General features: G+C 35.8%; 1 protein-coding gene and 1 long non-coding RNA gene across 2 annotated transcripts in view; one reads left to right on the forward strand and one right to left on the reverse strand.

Annotated features, from left to right (window-relative positions):
- The window catches only part of ipo11 (importin 11), a 111,386-nt gene that overhangs the window by 11,426 nt on the left and 80,721 nt on the right, over positions 1–19,239 (reverse strand). The window contains exons 28-29 of the mRNA XM_032578936.1: positions 15,749–15,844; positions 13,650–13,734 (exon numbers count right to left, since the gene is read on the reverse strand). Coding sequence (XP_032434827.1) covers positions 13,650–13,734; positions 15,749–15,844 — 181 coding nt within the window. The remainder of the gene's footprint in view (positions 1–13,649; positions 13,735–15,748; positions 15,845–19,239) is intronic.
- LOC116730000 (uncharacterized) lies at positions 616–18,666 on the forward strand. The gene is made up of 3 exons (XR_004341235.1): positions 616–628; positions 1,999–2,000; positions 18,539–18,666. It is a non-coding gene; the product is annotated as an uncharacterized LOC116730000 (long non-coding RNA).

Genomic DNA, 19,239 nt, shown 5'->3' on the forward strand with positions numbered 1-19,239 from the left:
AAAATAAATGACCAAACCATTTCTAAACAGATGTGTTACAGAATTACTGGTTATAGAACAATGAGATAGGCTATAGGTTATAGTTCTTTATAGTCAACATAACTGTCCTTCAAAAAGTAGAAATTGATGTACTGATGTATCAAAACATCTTTAGCACCTAAAAGAGTTGTAAAAGAGTTATCTATTAACTATTAAGGAAATGTTAAGGCTGATATTAAATGTGATTTCAAAATCATACCTGCAATATATAAAAATAGTTATGGATTTTAGATAGAACCTTCTGCAGATTCACATCAAAGCACACAAATTCATTCTGAGATTCTCAAAATACCACCGACAGCTTTTATATGATCATTTAATGGCTCAGCTGAATCCTTTCAAAAGTCACTTAAGGTAGCACCTCACTTTAAACTTTCAGTGCACAACTGTCATTAAAACATCAAAAGGAAATGACAGGAAAGGACTGTATATGATTATGCAAATATTTCTGGAAGATATGAGAGCGTAGCTAAAGGACATTATTCAAGAAAGGGGAAGCATCTCCTTGTAAGCATGAGTGGTGTTAGAGCTCCACTGGCTTGCTGAGAATGGGCAATACAAATTTAAGTCCGACACTTACTGTTGTCACGTCTAGTCATATACACATTCTTACAATATTACATTTAATGTAAAAAAATGAAGTATTTTTGTATTTTGTATGGAATGGTAGTAAAAACTAATGGCTTTCTCATTCAAACTATAAGACTAGCTACAATGAACAAGTGATAAGGACAGAATAGAGGGGGGATACGTACAAAACAAAAACTAAAAAAGGACACCACACTGAACTGAATAAGGTCAAGTACATTTCCCATGATAACGTTCATGTTAAAGTGACAGGAGAGGACAGAGCAACAGTCATGGAAAACAATGGCAAAAGAGACAAGATAAGCAGCAAAGAAAAAAATCAGTTTTTTCTTCTGCTTTGAGATTTCATTAGTGTTGTGGTACCTTGACTTAGAGGGAGGATTAAGAACTTCAATGCAGTCATTTTCACACTAAGTGAGACAGCACAAATTATTATACTGTTACTGGTGTTGTGCTTGAAAGCTAAAGTTCTGCAGTCTCATGAACTTTGTCATGAACTATGAAAAAAAATATATATATATGCATTGTTGGAAAGGTTGAGATTTTTATTAGTACACACATATAAAAAAAATCCCAGACAGAAAGACTGAAAGTCTGACTCCAGCTGGCCGATCTTAAAAACACAATTTGTGTTGACAAGGACAATAACAGAGGTCATCGAGAAATGCGAGAACATTGTCACCCAGACACTTGAATGCCCAAGAACAAATAAGACCAGTCCAAAAATAACTGTTCACTGTTGAAAAAGTATTTATAATAATTTGAGCATTACATCTTTGTCTAAGCAAAACTGTAAATTAAAAACTTTAAACAGTTTCTTGCAGAATGATGACCCCTGCTTTACCTTCAATTCCTAACTGAATGTGCTGTTGATACAGTGAGTATATGCTGCCCTGTTTCTGCACAGTTGCGTCATTGTCTAGAGTTATGCAACCTTGAACTATGCTTCAAAGATGAAATGCTTAGGCTATACTTTTAGTAAACAACTTCAGAATTATGCATACCGACCCAATGTTATGAAATCTGTGCAGTTCATTTATGTACAGGAGTGGTGACCAAAGTCAGGCCTGAAGGGTTGGTATCCTGCATGTGTTAGTTTTATCCCAGGTTCACTACAGCTAAATTAAATGATACTTTAATAATAGGCCTTTGCAGAACACTGTGACATGTTGAGGGTAGTTGGACCACTTGAATCAGTAGTGTTGGAGAAGAAACACCTAAAAATTGCAGGACACTTGTCCTTGAAGACAGGAGCTGGACATCGTTGATGTACACAAACAGTAATTTAGTCAGGTCTCAAGTAAATCTTTTAGGATAGTTTAATATTTAGTCAATTCTGGATGGTAGAGAAATACAGTTTATATTTTACAGAAGTTATTTGATAAAAGCTGAGGGTTTCTGAAAAAGTAATGGCAAGTCAGAATCTTCTTTTTACCCTGACTGAACATTTTTGATAACCAAACCATAACTGTAACATTATTAAATGAAAATACTTGAAACCATAAATAGTTAATATGGTCAATGATGTCAGCGTGATCTGAATGACTTCTTTACATTCCTTTTGAACAAGATATTATGCTTATTTGAAAGAACAAAAGTTTGCAATGTTGTGATGAAACTTTACTGCAAATGACCAGATAAATTAGAGAATTTAAATTAATCTTGCCCATATCTCTCAACTATCAAAGAGAAAGATAAGGACTGCCACGGAGTAGGTTTTACTTATTTGAACTGCATCAACAGCAGCCTTCAAAATGTGGTTTGTAAGAAAAATAAGAATGATCTCCAACTGATTTAGCTCCTGTTTAAATAGAGGCAGTCCAACTTTAGTATCTGAAGACATAAAAGTGCTTCTCAAATAGTGCTATTGCACCCTTTCTCTGTCCTTGGGCAATGCCGCAGGAAACTTTAATATCCCAGCTCATTTTTCAGAGAATCTTATTGCATTTATGAGTAATATTTGGATGTGCTAACCTAGTTAAACTTTGCTTAATATTAGCAAAATGTCTGCACTAATGAGCTCCCAGTGCATGTGAACACAATTATATGTGGGACGTATGGGAACCTGTCTTCTAAACCTTTGCAAAAGGTGCTAAATCAAGTCAAAGACTTGAAAATAGGCATCACACAAATGCGACTGTTTTTCTGTATGACAAAGTGAGGAAATAAGAAGAAACTGTGTTTCTAGTTTGCAGTTTATGGCATAAAATGTCATACCTGCTAAACCTGTGGTGTTAATTAAAATGTATATGCATTAATAAAGATACATTTTATGCTAATTTGACAGATATATTTAAATACTGATATTTGTGGCTACAAGAAATTATGAGATTGTGCAGCGGTGTCACTTCATTTTTCACTGGTTTACAATAATAGCTCTAAAGCAAGGTTATCTAAATTTGACAAATGCCTGCTACCTCGCCTTCCCTCAACATGTCTGTCCTTGACTCTTCTGGTCCTGTTCTCTAAGACGCTATAAGACTTGAAGAGGAAAACAATTTGCAACTTGGGACATAAATAAGGGATCTTTTTATTGCCAATCATTTTCAAACTTGTATTTTAGTCAAAGATAATTAATGTTAAAAAATGCTTAATAAATATGACTTAAAAACAGGAGATTAAAATCTAGATGTTGGAGATGACAGATCATCTGGATCCACTGTTTCTGATGTAACTCAATGTATATAAGTAGCTTTTTTGTTGTTGTTTAATGTGCCACAACAAAGTATCTGCTGATGATTACAAATCATTTAAAACTAGGCCTGTCACGATAGCAAATTTTGCTGAGCGATTAATTGTCTCAAAAATTATTGCGATAAACGATAATATTGTTTGAAGACCTTTTTACACTGAAAATGATGTAATAATGCATGCTATTTCCTGCCAAAGATAGATACAGTTTATTTTCAAAAGAACACTAAACACTTGAACTGATAAAAAAATAAACAAAACAACCAAAAACAAAAATAAAATGGATTCTCAGTCTCCATTAACAAAAAACTCACTTGGAAAAAAAAAACTAAACAACATAAAGTAAAAGCGGAAATAAATACTGCATTCAACCAAAAGAGTGCAGATTATGAAGTCTGTATATTATGTTGCCCTTCAGTAATAATTAGATTTAAATAGAGAAAATGGGCACATCGACTACCTGATGCAATATTTCACACTACACGGTTTTTTTATCCTATTTTTCCCCTTACGACAATCTTAAAACGTTGGTCTTTCTAAGATTGTGTTGTGTGTTACCGTAGATCCTTGTTGCCGCTCCGATCTAAATCAGGGGTTTTTCCACGACTGGGAACTTAACGCAGCCTGTTGAATGTGACAGGCAGCCAATCAGAAAGCGCGGATTCTCCTCCGTGTTTTCTGAGGGGAAATTACGCCCCAAACAGCTGACACGGCGCAACCCGAAGTCCAGTGGACATTGGAGATGATATGTGGAAACAACATTAATGTTTATTCAACATGCAAAGAATATAGAAATGACAAGAGGAGGAGTTGGAGCGAAATTGCTACCGCAGTTGATAAACCCGGTAACTTTTCAGCTGTTCTTCGTTAACGTGGCGTAAATAGGTTCTAATGATTTTCATTCAGTCAGGACTTTACGCTGACACTAGCCACATGCATTGCAGGTAGATTGTAGTAAAGCATTAATTAATGCCTGGTTTTAAAATTAGTTCACTGAACTTGTAGCCATTATTTTGTGCCCATTGTTGGACACCACACGGCAGGAACGAACCCGATCGAACCGTTATACCAAGGATTTCTGTCGGCTAATGTGTGGTCTGTCAGGTTTTGAAAATGGGCCGACAATCGGCCGACAGTTCTAAGATCGTATAGTGCGCGCTGGGCTTTACACTAAGGAAATGAGGAAGGGAGGAGTCAGTGGAGAGCACCGGAGTTGAGCTTTTTTTCATTCAGTCTCATTAGCTGAAAGAGAAAAAGGTCGGAAGAGACGATAGTGCCGATAATTAAAATGACGTCGATAGCTTTAATTTATCGTACGATTAATCGATTTATCGTTTATCGCGACAGGCCTATTTAAAACCAATTACTCTGGAAAGAATCCTTTTAGATTTTAAGCCACAATTATCGGCTTCAGTTCCACCGTTTTCTTTTTCTGTTTTGGCCAAATACGTAAGACTTACTGACAACAGCTGTGATTTCATATTGTAAGTTTATGACTTCCCATCCATCCACCACAAGCACATAAGAATTAGCTCGACGACATTTTAGAGAAGATGTACTGTAGAAGTTTACATATCATTAGAGTAACATTTTGACAACTACGTGCCATATTTCTATGCCGTGATCGTAATGAGCACAATCATATTTGAACAGTAACAAATGTTGAAGTTACATTACATCAATATTGCTGTGTATTCTCAAACTGTTCTGAGTTTATCAACACTCATCATGCTTGCTTTCCCACAGTTAATTTACCTCCTGATAGGAAACTGCAGAACAACTGGCTCACACTATTTGATTTCTCAGTTTTGAAGTGTGTAATAAGAGAAATAATTTCAAAATACTCAAGAAAAGTTTTAAACCACCTTCAACTTGCTTATAATATTTATATACATATTAATTTAAAGATCAAGTTTCTAATGTTAAATTTAAAATGGACTATTTTCAATTTGGGGGATTTCTCAGGACGATTTTTCTATTAGTCTCAGTTGCTATATTACTCGTTTATTCATTTGGAAATTCAGCCTCACATTGGAGCTGATGTTCAGTGAACAAAATGTTCAGTTGATCATTTTTTCTCTTTCTAACCCAAAAATAATCTTTTAACTGTAATAGCCTTTGAAATTTTTATGGATTCAGTAAAAAAAAAAAAGAATGAAAAAAAGTTGTGTTGCAGGCTCCTGGCGAACATCCTAAAAATCCTATTTTAAATAATTACACCCCCGCCCCCCCAAGCCCCCGAGTTGTTTGCTGTGTGCAAACAGCAACATTGTACACCCTTTGCGTTAAGAAGCCATTTAGTAGTTGAATGATTCATTGGGCATAGTTAAGTGGTTTGACACACAAGCATACAAAAAAGTCTAAAATCTGCTCTCTAAAAATAGTCAAGTACCAGATGGAAAAATAAAGAGCAAAAAATAGCAAAACAGCAACTTTATTAGTACACCAATACATTTGGCTTGTGCCCTTCATTAGCCAATCCTGTGTTGCATTGCCATCTCTGTAACATGACCAAAGAAATATTGAATGACCAACCTTCTCCCCTCCCCCTCTAGAAACAAACAACAAAAAGACAGAAATAAATATCGCTTGTTAATATTGGTCCAGTTTTACTTAAAGAACCAATATCGATGTTAAAAAATGACCTGTCTCGGCTGATGCAGATATTAGTGCCAATATACTGTCCCTAGTTATTCAGCAAAATGAATTTAAAGATTTAGATTTACAATGATTGTCAAATTCAACAAGATTAATGTCATGAACCAAATTTTAAAAGTTTAGATCAACACTGAAAAAGTGCCAGATCAAATTAAGTTATTGTGAGCCCTTTAAAAAAAAATTAAAAAGACATCTGTGGCTTATTAATATCTACTTGCAGTCTGTTAGCGTATAAGCTTTCTCCAGTTAATTAAACCACCTTTTTGTGAGTTAAAACCTATGGGTCATTCATGTTATGAAGTCTGAATCTTAATTAACTTGGATGAAAGCTTAGACAGATAATCATGCAAATCAGAAATGCTGGTCAGGTCTCAAAAACAGACTTGTGGTTCCAGTGTAATGAGTCACATGGCTAATGAATGAGCTCTTCTTCATTGTTAATTAGGAAATACACTGATCAATTTAACAGCTAATTGTTGAAGCTAGGACCAATTATTGACATTATCATTACTTGAATCACACCAATTACCTCTGTGTAGACCTTGAAACAGAGCTGATATGAAATAATAAACTTTTTTTTGGCATCACCTGTAGTTTAATCCACAATGCAGAAACTGTAGAAAACCTGAGCTTTCCCCTGCTTGAAAAATAACTTTGGACAATTACCACTGTAACTGATTCTCTGCTCCTAACCTGATTATTGGCAGCCTTTTTCTGTCATACCCCTTACACTCTATTTGACACCTCCTTCTGCAGCACCTGAAGCAGCTGTGTAATTCACTAATTTCCTCTCTCCTGAAATCAATATCAAAACACATGTTGGAGGCAACTGAATTATAAAAGTTAACTTCTGGACTTTGTTCTCCTGAACAGATATAAGAGAGTGTAGTGCTGTCAATTTTTAGATCATATGTTGTTCTTCTACCTATAGTACTGCATTTTTAAAAAATTACTTTAGATAGATGTATAAATGAAAGAATAAAAAAAGATATTGAGCTTTACACATGCTAGATAAATTATGAGTCCTTATTTTGTGACAGTAGTACAGATTAATCGATTTCCATATTTTAGACGTGAAAACAGGACAAAATGTATTTTAAATTAAGATTTTGTCTGTCCCAACTGCTCAGGAGATTACATTTACTTGCAGGCAAAGTGAGTAATTCTGACCAATGATGATTGTTTTGCTTGCAAAATCTTCATCCTGACATTTGCACAAATTATATTTGACACTTTCTCTACTGAGGAGACAGTCTTTTCTGGAAGACTGCACAATTTGATTATTATTACAGTTTGTGTATGGATGGATATTGTTATGTCTCAACCTGAACTTTTGCAATCCCTGTCAGTCAGACCATGACCTCTATGCTTTGGTGTACCTTAGAGAGTTTTCTGAACCACATTAATGGCTTTTTCTGAAAGCTCTCAGAGACAAATCCAGCAACTCTCAAAAGATGACAGGCATCTCGCTGGACTACATTCTACCAAATCAATGTAGAATTCTACCAATGTTGCCTATCCCTCTTTTCCACACTGTGATACACTAAAAATGTTAGACTATGGTCTACAAACAACTGTCCAGCAGATGATCACTGACACCACTTGATCTAAGCACATTCATGGAAAATTATCTGGAAGGAAATATATGTGGTGGAAAAAGATGCACAATAGGGTTATATGATTTTGGGAAATCATGTAACTGTGGTAACAGTTTTAAATATTGAAGTGACTAAATTGATTGTGATCAACCTGTATTTTCCTTCTTTCTTATCCATCACAATGACCCTACCACCTTCAAATTTTAAGCATCTTTCTATCAGATAGATGTAAACATTACAAGTAAATTCAATTGGTCAATTATCTAGTGGCAAGTACATTTTGAATGCACAGCCTCTGAATGTTACAGCCAAAATAATTAGCTGTGTTATTGCACACACTGAATTGGTGATTCCCAGACCAAAAGGCAGTTTGATGTTCATGATATTGCTGTACTCTTTAAGCACTGCCATGCCATACTGAGGCAGTAATTCATGAAGGAGCAGCCCCAACAAAATATGAAGTGCATATGTTGCACAGTAAATGAACAAAAATTTCAGTTCACTGATATTTCTGGATTAATGAATAATGAATGAATGAAATAAATAAAGTTTTCTTGTTCTTATATTTGACTTCATATACAAGTTTGGCTTTTACATTTTACATTAAATCACTAATAATAATAATTGCATTGGAATGAGTGGATAGATTTAACTCCTATCCATTCTACTAGATCAAATTTTAAGTCACAAATCTAGAATTGTGACATCAAATCAAGATATATCAATTTAGCACCCATCGTTTCTTAAGCATCAACTGTGAGATTACAGAAAAAAATTACAATAGCAAATGTGACTAGAAAAGCTCAACAGCTGTGCCAATTTGTAGAAGTCACACACATTGTCTGCTTTAGACTGCTGCAAATTGACATAAGCTTAAAAATCACAGCAGCAACACTGAAGGTCTAATTTTGACTGCACTTTTTCAAAATCTTCAAATTAATGTTAAAGCTCCACCAGCAAGCTTCTTCCCAACTTCAGATATGTTTTAAGTCAACCAAAAAAGTTTTTTCTCCGTCCTGAAGCATTCTTCACTACTCTCATGGACAAATGGCTCTAGAGATGAGAAGCAAAAAGAAATGGAAGCTAATTTTGGTAGCTCTGCTTTGAGCTATACAAACGAGAATCTTTTCATCCTGTGCTGCAAAATAACAGTGTCAGAGAGGTCTGTTATTCAACCCAACTAAATTATGCTGAGACTGATGGTCTGCTCGAGAACAGAGCAACAATGAAGCAAGAATGGCAAGTCTTCATTACCAATGCTTTGTGTGGCTCAGAGTGAAACGATAACACGCTGAAACTCATTTCCTACAAATATACACCTCTGCAGGATCTTTGGAGGCAGTGTGATTGCTCATTAAAACAAAATAATACAAGATGGTTGAATGAAAGGAACAACTTAATGTCTCATCAGCTTCAAATAATATTTTTTGAGCGATTGAGAGCAGTGAGCCTCACCTATGCTATAAGCTGATAACAACCTGTTACAGAGATAATTGCGTTGGAAGGTATTTCATCCCATTTGCAAAGATATGAAATCTTTTTTTCCTTTAAGAAAAAATAATGATTAATAAAAGCTACTTGAAGAAACACTTGTACAATTTCAAAAGATGGAACACTGAGAATAGACTTTGACAAACTAGAATTAGATACAATTTAGGATCTTATTTGTTTTCAGAGATTAACATCTTTAAAAAAGTCTTTCCAGATACACCTGATGCTCTAGCGTGATTATATAACCAGGCCTAATGTTGGCCTCTAAAACAGTTCAAATCAACTCACAAAACAAATTTTGAAAAGCGAATATCTTTCACAACAACTGCCAGAAATGAGCAAGGTCTGGCACTTTACTGCATGTTTAGTTTGTCAACATGTTTTTTGCTGTATTCTGCGAACCGAGAACAGCATTTTCACTTTGACTTCTGTAAATAAATGTTTTGGTTTATGTATTGTTTAAAATATGACATCAGTGTTTGTTAAGTTTACAATTCCTATATGGCCGGTTGTCAACATCACACGTAAAATACTCAGACCAGTTTTATATCAAAGCATATTCTTTTAAATGATGCCCTTGCTAAAGTCCAGTCCTAAATACGACTGAAATTCTGTGGCAAAAGCAAAAAAAAAAAAAAAAAAAATGCTGTTTAGAAACTATTCAAACTATATCCACAATCTGTATGGCCAAGAAAAGCACAGAATGAGGTAAAAAAAAAAAAGTCTCTAGAGTTCCAAAGCTAGTAAAGAAATACCCCAATAGAGCAGCAGTTGTGATAGGTAGTTCATAAAGTTTTTGATTGGGGAGTTCCCACACTGAAAAGTATGCCACACTTTTCAGTCTTTTCGGAGACTTTTACAAGGACCTGTACATGGGAACCTAGTCACCAACTTTCTCATATCCCACACTAGACAACCAGGGTGTTGCAATGAACCTGCGACTCCAGCCTCAATTGCAGCAAAACACCATTGCCCCAATCACAACTGAATGATGAGCTGTAACAAGCAACCCCCTCATTGCACATGTACACCAATTTATCTTGGCACTAATAGGTGTCATAGGGCACCTTCATCCTGTTTTTGTGTCTGAGTGTAATCAGTCAGCAGCAACTACTTTAACAAATTCAACTAAATAACCTGCCCTGTATTACTGTGTGGGGGGAAAACCGAACAAGCTCAAGTGGGTGTGAGCCACCACAGCACAACAGAGCCCATGTCATTAGTACCCAGTGGACAATGTCTTTGATGTTGCCTATCCCTCTTCTTGTTTGATGGTACTGGCCTTGTAGATGAAGCACAAGAATCAAATGATGCATTATGTACAGAGGCCCCACACAGCATCAGTTAGCAGAGTCTCGTTGTCTGAAATACTCAGATCAAAGTGAGGGACCCTTACAAATCCAATAGAAGAGAGTGGAATAGTCAACAGCTTCCATGACACAAAAACAAACTCCCCTTGAAGAAGAGAAAAACATTGCAAGTCCAATTTAGACAGAAATCAGGAGACAGCAGCAGCCAAGAGGCAGCCTCTCCACCTAAAGGACAAGAAATATGAAGAGCTGCACCCACGACGAGTTTAGTCTGTGTATGGAATGCAAAGCAGCATATCTTCACAGTTAAGTTTAATAGACTAGCAATATACTCAAGATCTGAGCTTGACATATCCATATTCATAATATGTATATCATTGTTTACATATACAGGCTACCTTTTCGTGCATGCAGCTCTAATGTCTTGGATTACAGTGATGTTTACTGTTCTTTTTGCATTGCAGATATATAATTACCAAACAGCCTGAAGATAAAGAGCATTACAAAATACACATTTAGATGATTGGTGAGTTTTTTCCTCCTTGGTTTAATTTTAAATGTAATATAAAGAAAATAACTATTTGTAATCACATAAATTTGATAACAACCTACCCTACATACAGTTAGCTGAATATTTTAAAGACAAATAATAGCCAAAAATTAGATACAGCATATGTATCGCGTATAAAAAGTCAAAAGTTAAAAATGAATTAATTCATTACAAAGATAAAAGGCGATAAAAGGAAATAAATAGAGTGGGGTTTTTCATTTAAAACTTAATAAAATGAGTAAAAAACTTTGATTTAAAATCCTGAAGGATATATAAAGAAGTGAATAATTCGCCAACATGAAGGCAATGTTTCCAAAACGCCCTGCACGATCGGCCAAGTCTTGGTGCAGTAACAGGCAGGAGGTATGAAAATGAGAGGAGAGGGAAGGTACAGACAGCAGGAGAGGAGCTGATAGCCTGGTGTATCACCTTCACTTCCCTTCCCTCCTGGAGATCTCTGGGACACAGGCCAGAAAGTCCTGCAAAACTAACTTAGATTTTATAAATTTGTTGTTTTTTCTCCCTCTTTAATCCACTTCAGCTGGAGCATCAGTGAGTGACTGTGTGCAGGCCAAAGCAATGAGTAAAATCCATCTTAGCACTACTTCACTAGTGGTGTAGTGGTGAAAATATTTGAAGAGGCATCATCATCAACTTAACTTACAAAGTGCTTTAATACCAGTCACAGCTGAAACAATGTGCAGAACCATCAGTTAAGTCAGACTAAAAAAAACATCAAATAAAAAGACAAAGCTAAAAATCCAACAATGTAAAGGAATTCAAAGTTAAATATAAATCATAATACAATAAAGCACTGTAAACTTTAAACACTGTAAATAGTAAACTTTTACTGAACTCAGTAATATTAAAGGCCAGAGTAAAAAAAAATTTTAGACTGGTTTTAAAAATGGATAGTAAAGGGGCCTGTCAATGCGCAAAGGTAGGGTTTTATAGAACTTAAGAGGCTCAATAAAGAATAAAGAAATTCTAAGATTAGAACTGGGAATGAACAGGAGCTGCTGTTCAGCAGACCTAAGTCACCGAGTAGGAGTGTAATGGTGGAGAAGCACCATTAAATAAGGGTCTGGGTGGGGACTACGTCTAACTTTTTTCGTCACTTAGAAAAGACGCTCAAAGAAAGGTAAGCTCCGTTGATGTAATGTTAGCAAAGCTAGCTGTACAGAGACACACAAGAATTTGTGATGAAAAAAAGTCACTCACTGTGCTGAATTATTGTGCGGAGGTGTTGACTAACATGTCACATATATGGGACAACACTGTGTAGAAAAGACTGCAATATAGTGATGTGACATTCACGAACAATCCGAGTCTTCTGAACTTGTCTTTAGGACTGGAGTCTCACTGAGAGACTACACTGCAGTAGCTATCATTATTTTATTTAATTATACACATTGAGGGCTGCATAGTGGCGCAGTTGGTAGCACTGTTGCCTTGCAGCACATGTTGTTAAGGACATGCTTTCACACAGGAATGTAGACGCACAGTAAAGTGAAACGCTCTGAAAAACCAAAATTGGAATCAATAATTTTTGCCAAAAAGTCACAGATCCCCATTCTCATTTACTTTCTGCTCAAACTGAAAACTGTATCATGCAGGCACAGGCGCTGCTTTTACACACGCATTCATCCGCATCTTCAAGCACAGAGGCACACAAGCATTAAGACGGCAGAGGTGCGACTTTAAGTCCCCTCTTTTCTATTCCTTGGAGCAAAAAGTCAGAGCCTGGGTTGAAGTGATAAGTGCACTGGGATACCACCAAGCAAAATACACACATGCTAACACAAAGAGGATAGTCTCATAGAAAGATTTTCCTATTCAGAATAAACTGTAAAAGTAATTTTGTTGAAGCATTTCTTAGAGGAACACCACTCAGACACAGCCACCAATAATATAATTGAGCTGTACTTCACAATATTGAGAGAAGTGTGAATATTTGTGAGCTTAGACAGTGGGCCAGAAGAGAAAACGGATGCATGCTCATGCACAGATATATCCTTGTTCCGTTTAATTGATGTACATCTCCCACAGATTGGCTATATGTGGATCCCCATCAGCACTAAAGCCTTTTTGTATACTGCTATAACATAAATTCATTCAGGTTCTTCATTTAAGTGTACCGGTATATACAGTCCGCCAGATAAAGCTGTCGCAGCTGTCGACTGGTAATACATACAGGTCCTCTAAAATGTATTCATGTTGCTTGAACCTCTTCACATTTAGTCACATTAAATAAGACAAACATCAACATATTTGAATCACGTGGGAGGGAAATGATCCAGAAGAGATTCGGAACCCTAAGCAAACAACCAGAGCAGCAATAAAATGGTTTAGACCAAATCACACTCCTGTGTTAAAATGGTCTAGTCCAAGTAGAGACTGAAAACCAACATGATTTGTAGATGTACATACAGCAAAATCTGATTTTACAAAGTATTGATTCAGATTAGCTGAATATATCACACTTCACATTTGTAGTTGTAAAATAATAATAACCATGCATACCTTCTATTACACCATGGCATAGTACGGCATAACAGAATAATTAGTATGAAAAGAGAACAGAAAGAAAAAAATTAACTACATACTCTTAAATACTAGAGGCGTAAAGAAAGTTAAGAAAACATTTCAATAGTTAAAAAATTACTTGTATACCGTTTGTATGCGCACACGCATGTGAGTGTATGCTTCATATGTTTGACTCACAAGTTTCTTCCTCTTATCCTGCTCAGTTGGTGGCTCCTCTTCGTCACTTAGCTTGGGCTCTTCAAAATGGATCATCAGCATGCAGCTGCCAACACAATAATATTCAGCTCCATATTAATAACCACCCATAGACCTGCACAGTAGGAGACAATCTCAGAGCAAGCAGCGTGTGCAAACACAGACACATAAAAAAGGCTGAACCCTCTGGCATTTGTTTTACACAGCCACAAACGCTATTCATATTGGTTCATCTGCATGCAGAGAGGAACTGCAAGTAAAAACCTTTGTGCTTGGTATAAAGTCTGTGTATGGCCTTTTATTTCCTTTGTGTTCATTTCTTAATTCAGTACTGGGAGCACAGATAAGATTGTGGTGGCATGAATAGGATATTTTGTGACTTTGAACAGCGTCAAGTGATAAGCTGCGATCAGAAAGTCAATAAATTCTGCTTAATGACATTCAAAGGAGGGAAAATAAAAATCTTTCAACCTATAATAGAGTGTTTACAGAAGATTTCACACATTTATGTAATGAAACTGAGGCTGAATCATAATGCTGTTATGATCAGTCCTTTAAAGCAACTACATCAGTACTTGGACATTGATTGTTGAAATGAAATTGAAGTTGTATCAATAACAATTTGAAGGGGATTCTTTGAGGCTTTTCAGAAAACCATTAATCAAATCTATGACCCTTTAAAAGCCTTCAAAGCACTCTGCAGTTTTTAAGCTCAAAATTAGCCATCATTCCAAAAAGCACATACTTACTCATTCATTGCTTGGCTACATGAGTTTATTTATAAACTAACAAAGTCTTAAAACCTAAGAAAAAAATTTAGCTTGAAAGAGCAAATGAGGCTTCAGTGTGTAAATAAATAAATTAATGTTCAGCACTTTCTTCAACTACTTAAAAAGAACATAGTTTTTTTATAGTAATCCTGTGCGAATAAAGGAAAGGACTTAATTCATATGTTGTTTTGAAACAGGTTAAATAAATAATCTCCTTAATGCATTGTATTAAATGTAATGTGTCCATTAAATGTAATGTGTCTAGACAGCTCAGTGTAATACAAAAGCATGTTAGGTTCTTGGATTTTATTGCTGCAAAGTGACAAAAGACTGCAACTCGTAATTCGACATAAAATGGCAAATTGTCTCCATCTACTGAAGAGAGCTTTAAGTAAAGTGCATCCATTAATACTTGCTCCACAACAGTGAACCAAAGGAATTTAATGCAATAATGGCAAATAAAAAAAAAGCTTCCTTTAGCCCCTTTGACCCTTTATCTCATTAGGGCTCTTTTAAGGCAGGAAAAATGTTTTAAAGTAAAAACATGGTGAGGAACACCATTTGTGAAATCAAAATATCTCTGAATTGGGTGCTCATAACCTTCTAGGTCACAACCATTAGTCTTAACCTTGTACTATTGGGAAACTAATAAAAGTGGGTAGTGGTAATACAATATTGTGGGCATTGATTGAGAAGAAAGGGTTGTGAATTCCTAACTTTTTGTAGATTTTAGAGGTATTATTTCTGTAATTAGAAGGTAATTATTGCTGCAGTATGATGAAAGAAGATTTTCTTTTTAAAGATTTTCTCTAAAAATCGTGAAGGTTCTTCAGCCCTGGAATGTTTTGCAATCCTCATTTCTAGCATGAATGGCTATGACCATTGATCAGTCAATCAGAAGTTAAAATATATGTCCATTATGTTCTTATGTGTGAATGCGTCACACATAAGAGCTACCAGGTCACAGTAACCGCATCGCTCTTCAGTGTGGGCAGTTTTACTGAGAGAAGAACATTGAAAGGTAGCCATTTAATAAAAAAAAATTAATCAGGGGGAAGCACAGATGTTGAAAGCTTTAAAATAAAACTACATCTTTTACAGGTTCTGGACATATGTCACAGTTTTTGCACTGGAATGGCCTGAAGCTATGACAAAAATGTAGCATTTTATTTTGAATTTTCAACATGTGCCCATCTTCTTTGATTATGTTATTTGAACTGCATGATTTACTTGCAAATTAAAATTTTATTCCATTTCATCTCACAACAAATTAGTAAAAAAAAATAAAAAAACAAACAAAGCAGAACTTACTCTTTAAAGGTCCCCGATTCTGGATCCTCTGTCATCACATCATGCAAAGCTTCCACAGAAATGTTAATGATGCCACAGAATTTGTCCTGGATCACACTGACAACACAGAATACACGAGATTCATTAGTCATGACGTTGTTAATGTAACAGCTGTCTGCTTTCCCATGTATTAGTGGGTGTACTGGTTCAACAAAACACACGCTCAATTTAGAGAAACATCACAACACAGCAAAACCCTCTATCACTAAAAGTGATAAAAAGCCAAGCAAAAAAATAATTACATTCTGATTCATAGGAAATTCCTACCACAACAATTTGGCTGTGGATTTCAACCACTAGTGTTCTAAATGATTTCAAGGCAGGGGATAATTGAACAGTCTAAATCAAAATGTGAGAAACAGATTATTGAAAATGTTTTCTGACATTAATGAGTAAAAACATGTTGCTATTGGAAAAAAACAACATATTAAAAGCACAAAATTTCTAACTGCAGAAATTGTCCAAGGGCCACATAAAACACGCTTTTGCCATCTAGCATTATTGCCTACTATGGTGATTTTTCCTGTAATGCAGAAGCCCACGCTGGCAACACACACGACTCGAGCCTGGAGACGACCAGAAATCTTTGATGAATTATTGGAGTCATTCTTAAAAAGCAAAGAAACAAAGACGACGACTTCATATGTCAAAAAATATATAAAGATAGAGGTGGAAAAAATACAGAAACAGAATAAGTGTGGGAATGGGCATTGAAATATCAAAGGCTGTCAAGTTCATGAATCTGAACTTGACATATTCATGAACTGTGGAACCCTGGCAACGCTGCATAAAGTTCAGTGTCTGGCAAAACATAGAAACTCAGCATGAAGTAGTATTATATCGAGAGTAAACATATCTGTCCCAGATTTGTTATGGGTGGGAATGATTTCTCAGCAATTACTGAAGAACAGATTTGGGCTAATCGCTCACTTTTCTTTTCGAGTCTTTGTAAAATGGTTCTTGTTAAAGGTATAGTTTTTCTCTCTGACTTTAACCCAGAACGTTATATACACTGGGGTTAAGACCATATCAATGTCATCTGCTCCACATTAGCAAAATTAGGATAATCAAAACTGAAATAGCTATTTTATATGCCATTGGAGAATATTTTATTTTTATTTTGTTGCTAATACAAAATCTGTTAACAGATAAGGTGTCATTTTAAATCCTGTTAATTGCCAATTTTATCATCAAGGCTCAACTAGCAGCTGTCTGAGAAAGGTCTGGGAGCAGTGGAGCACACTGATTTGATAGTCAAGTGAGAAAACCGTTGTTTACAGACCATTCATTTAGGTCAGCAACAAAGTATCTTAACAAAATTAGCAACAAGTAACATCAAAACAGAAAGTAAGCACCTGCTTGTAAACACCTGCTTGTGCATAGATTAATAAAAGACTGATAGGGAGGTCTAGTAAAGATTTTATGTTGCCATTTGTGTAGTCAGACAGTTGTTCAGAAATAAATTAGAAAACTATGAACATCTGAGGTGAACTGTTGTTTGGACATCGTAATTCCATGTTAAAGCAGACAAAACTGTCCAAAAACACTGGAACTTTAATTTTTAGGTTAAATGCTAAGTACTCTACTGACGTATTCCCATGCTTGACTACCTCTCACCACAAGCTTTGAGTGTTCTTTTTCCATTTAATCTCGTTTCTCGGCACCACAGATCTCACAGACTGTTTTTCAAGCATAAGTAGAACTTCCTTACATGGCAGGTTTTGATTCTTCCAAAGAAGATGCTCAATTCAACAGAAATGACAGATTTGAAGGCAGATATGTTTGTGTATTTTTATTCTTATTTTCTTTCTTCTTGTACTTATATGTATTGAATGCCTGCAGCATTGTGCGTCATATGCGCTGATTTCTGCTTCAACATAGAACATGTAGGGGTTGATTTGTTTATCTGAACCGACCGTAACAGTTATTTTACAAGTAATTACGTTTCCGAGAGCCTCAAACATTGTGGCAAAAAATAACAGATGACTCATCATTCCACCACACTCTTGTCTAGGTGTAATTAGTTGATGTTGGGATGTATGGGGGTCTTCTTCTGAATCTGTTGAAGGAATTTTAAAATGTTTTTACAGAAAATGGACTCTTAACTTGAGCAAGAACATGGTGCTTGACGTATTGCAGAAAATAAGACAATAACTCATCAAATGTAAATACCTGTACTATTGTTTTCCATAAATGTTTAGCTTGCAAAAAAATCTATTACTTAGCAAGTTTTATCTTTGTCTATGCAATATTTAATGCAAATCTGGTTTGTATGTGGGTTCAATGTATAGTATAACGAAAGGTCAAGTATTCATATGCTAAGATTGAGGTAAACAAACATTAACCTATGAAGGATAGATACATCACATTGACTAAAATAAGATCAAAAAGAAAAAAAAAAAGCAGGATAAGGGAAATTATAGACAAGATACGGACTTCTTCAATTTTGGCTTTAACTGTATTTGAGATAGTTGATTTTCCATGCAGCACTTAACCCGTCTGAGCTGTCATAATCTATTGCTGCTGCGCTCCAAGCATGGGGGTGTAACAAAGGATTTCATGCCTGCCTGTGCCTATGATTACCATATCTGGTTAGCAGAACACTGAGCTTCCCTAAATCTTGATTAAAAACAAACTCCCAGTTGGGACATCAAACAAAAAGTTGAACTTCAAACAGCACAAAGAACTGTTTGTACCATTTTTGGAAAAGTTCTATTAAAACAATAAATTGAGAACTTCTTTGATAGCAAGTACAGTCAACCCTCGTTTTTCGCGGGGGTTGCGTTCCGAAAAGAACCCGTGAAAGGCAAAATCCGTGAAGTAGTTACCTTTATTTTTTACAATTATTATACAGCATAATTAAATACTCTACATTGAAACCAAAGAACAAAGCCTTTCTTACAAATAACTACAGTAAAATAATCATTTTAATCATCAAAACAAAGTACAGTAGGACAAATTGTGACTCGCGTATTTCACTGTGCCTCTGACTGTGACGCTGCGGCCTGACTCCGCTCTCTACTGTCTTTTTCTTCTGAAGCCTGCGGTGCAGATGTGTTTTTTCGAGAGAAGAACATAGTTATCGGTAGTTGTTGTCGCTCTTTTTTCTTCTGGGCAAAAATATTTGCCAAAATTTACCAAGCTGTATTACGTATATTTAAATACCGTAACGTTATTGGCACACAGGAAGAGAAGAAGCGCGGAGACTGTTTAACCAATCAGGATGCAGAACACAATGCACTGTGAAAAAAAAACTGCACAAAAAACTCCGCAAAGCAGCGAGGCCGTGAAAGGTGAACCGCGTTATAGCGAGGGTTCACTGTACATACAGACATTTACAATGCACCTTGCTTCTCCTGTCAAAGAATGCAAATAAGTTGCAGCTCATTTTAGGACACTATACCTCAAATTGCAGGACAACCACATCATCTCTTTTGTTTCTTTGCACATCA

This window comes from Xiphophorus hellerii, chromosome 12, assembly GCF_003331165.1.
Source record: "Xiphophorus hellerii strain 12219 chromosome 12, Xiphophorus_hellerii-4.1, whole genome shotgun sequence".
Lineage (NCBI taxonomy): Eukaryota > Metazoa > Chordata > Actinopteri > Cyprinodontiformes > Poeciliidae > Xiphophorus > Xiphophorus hellerii.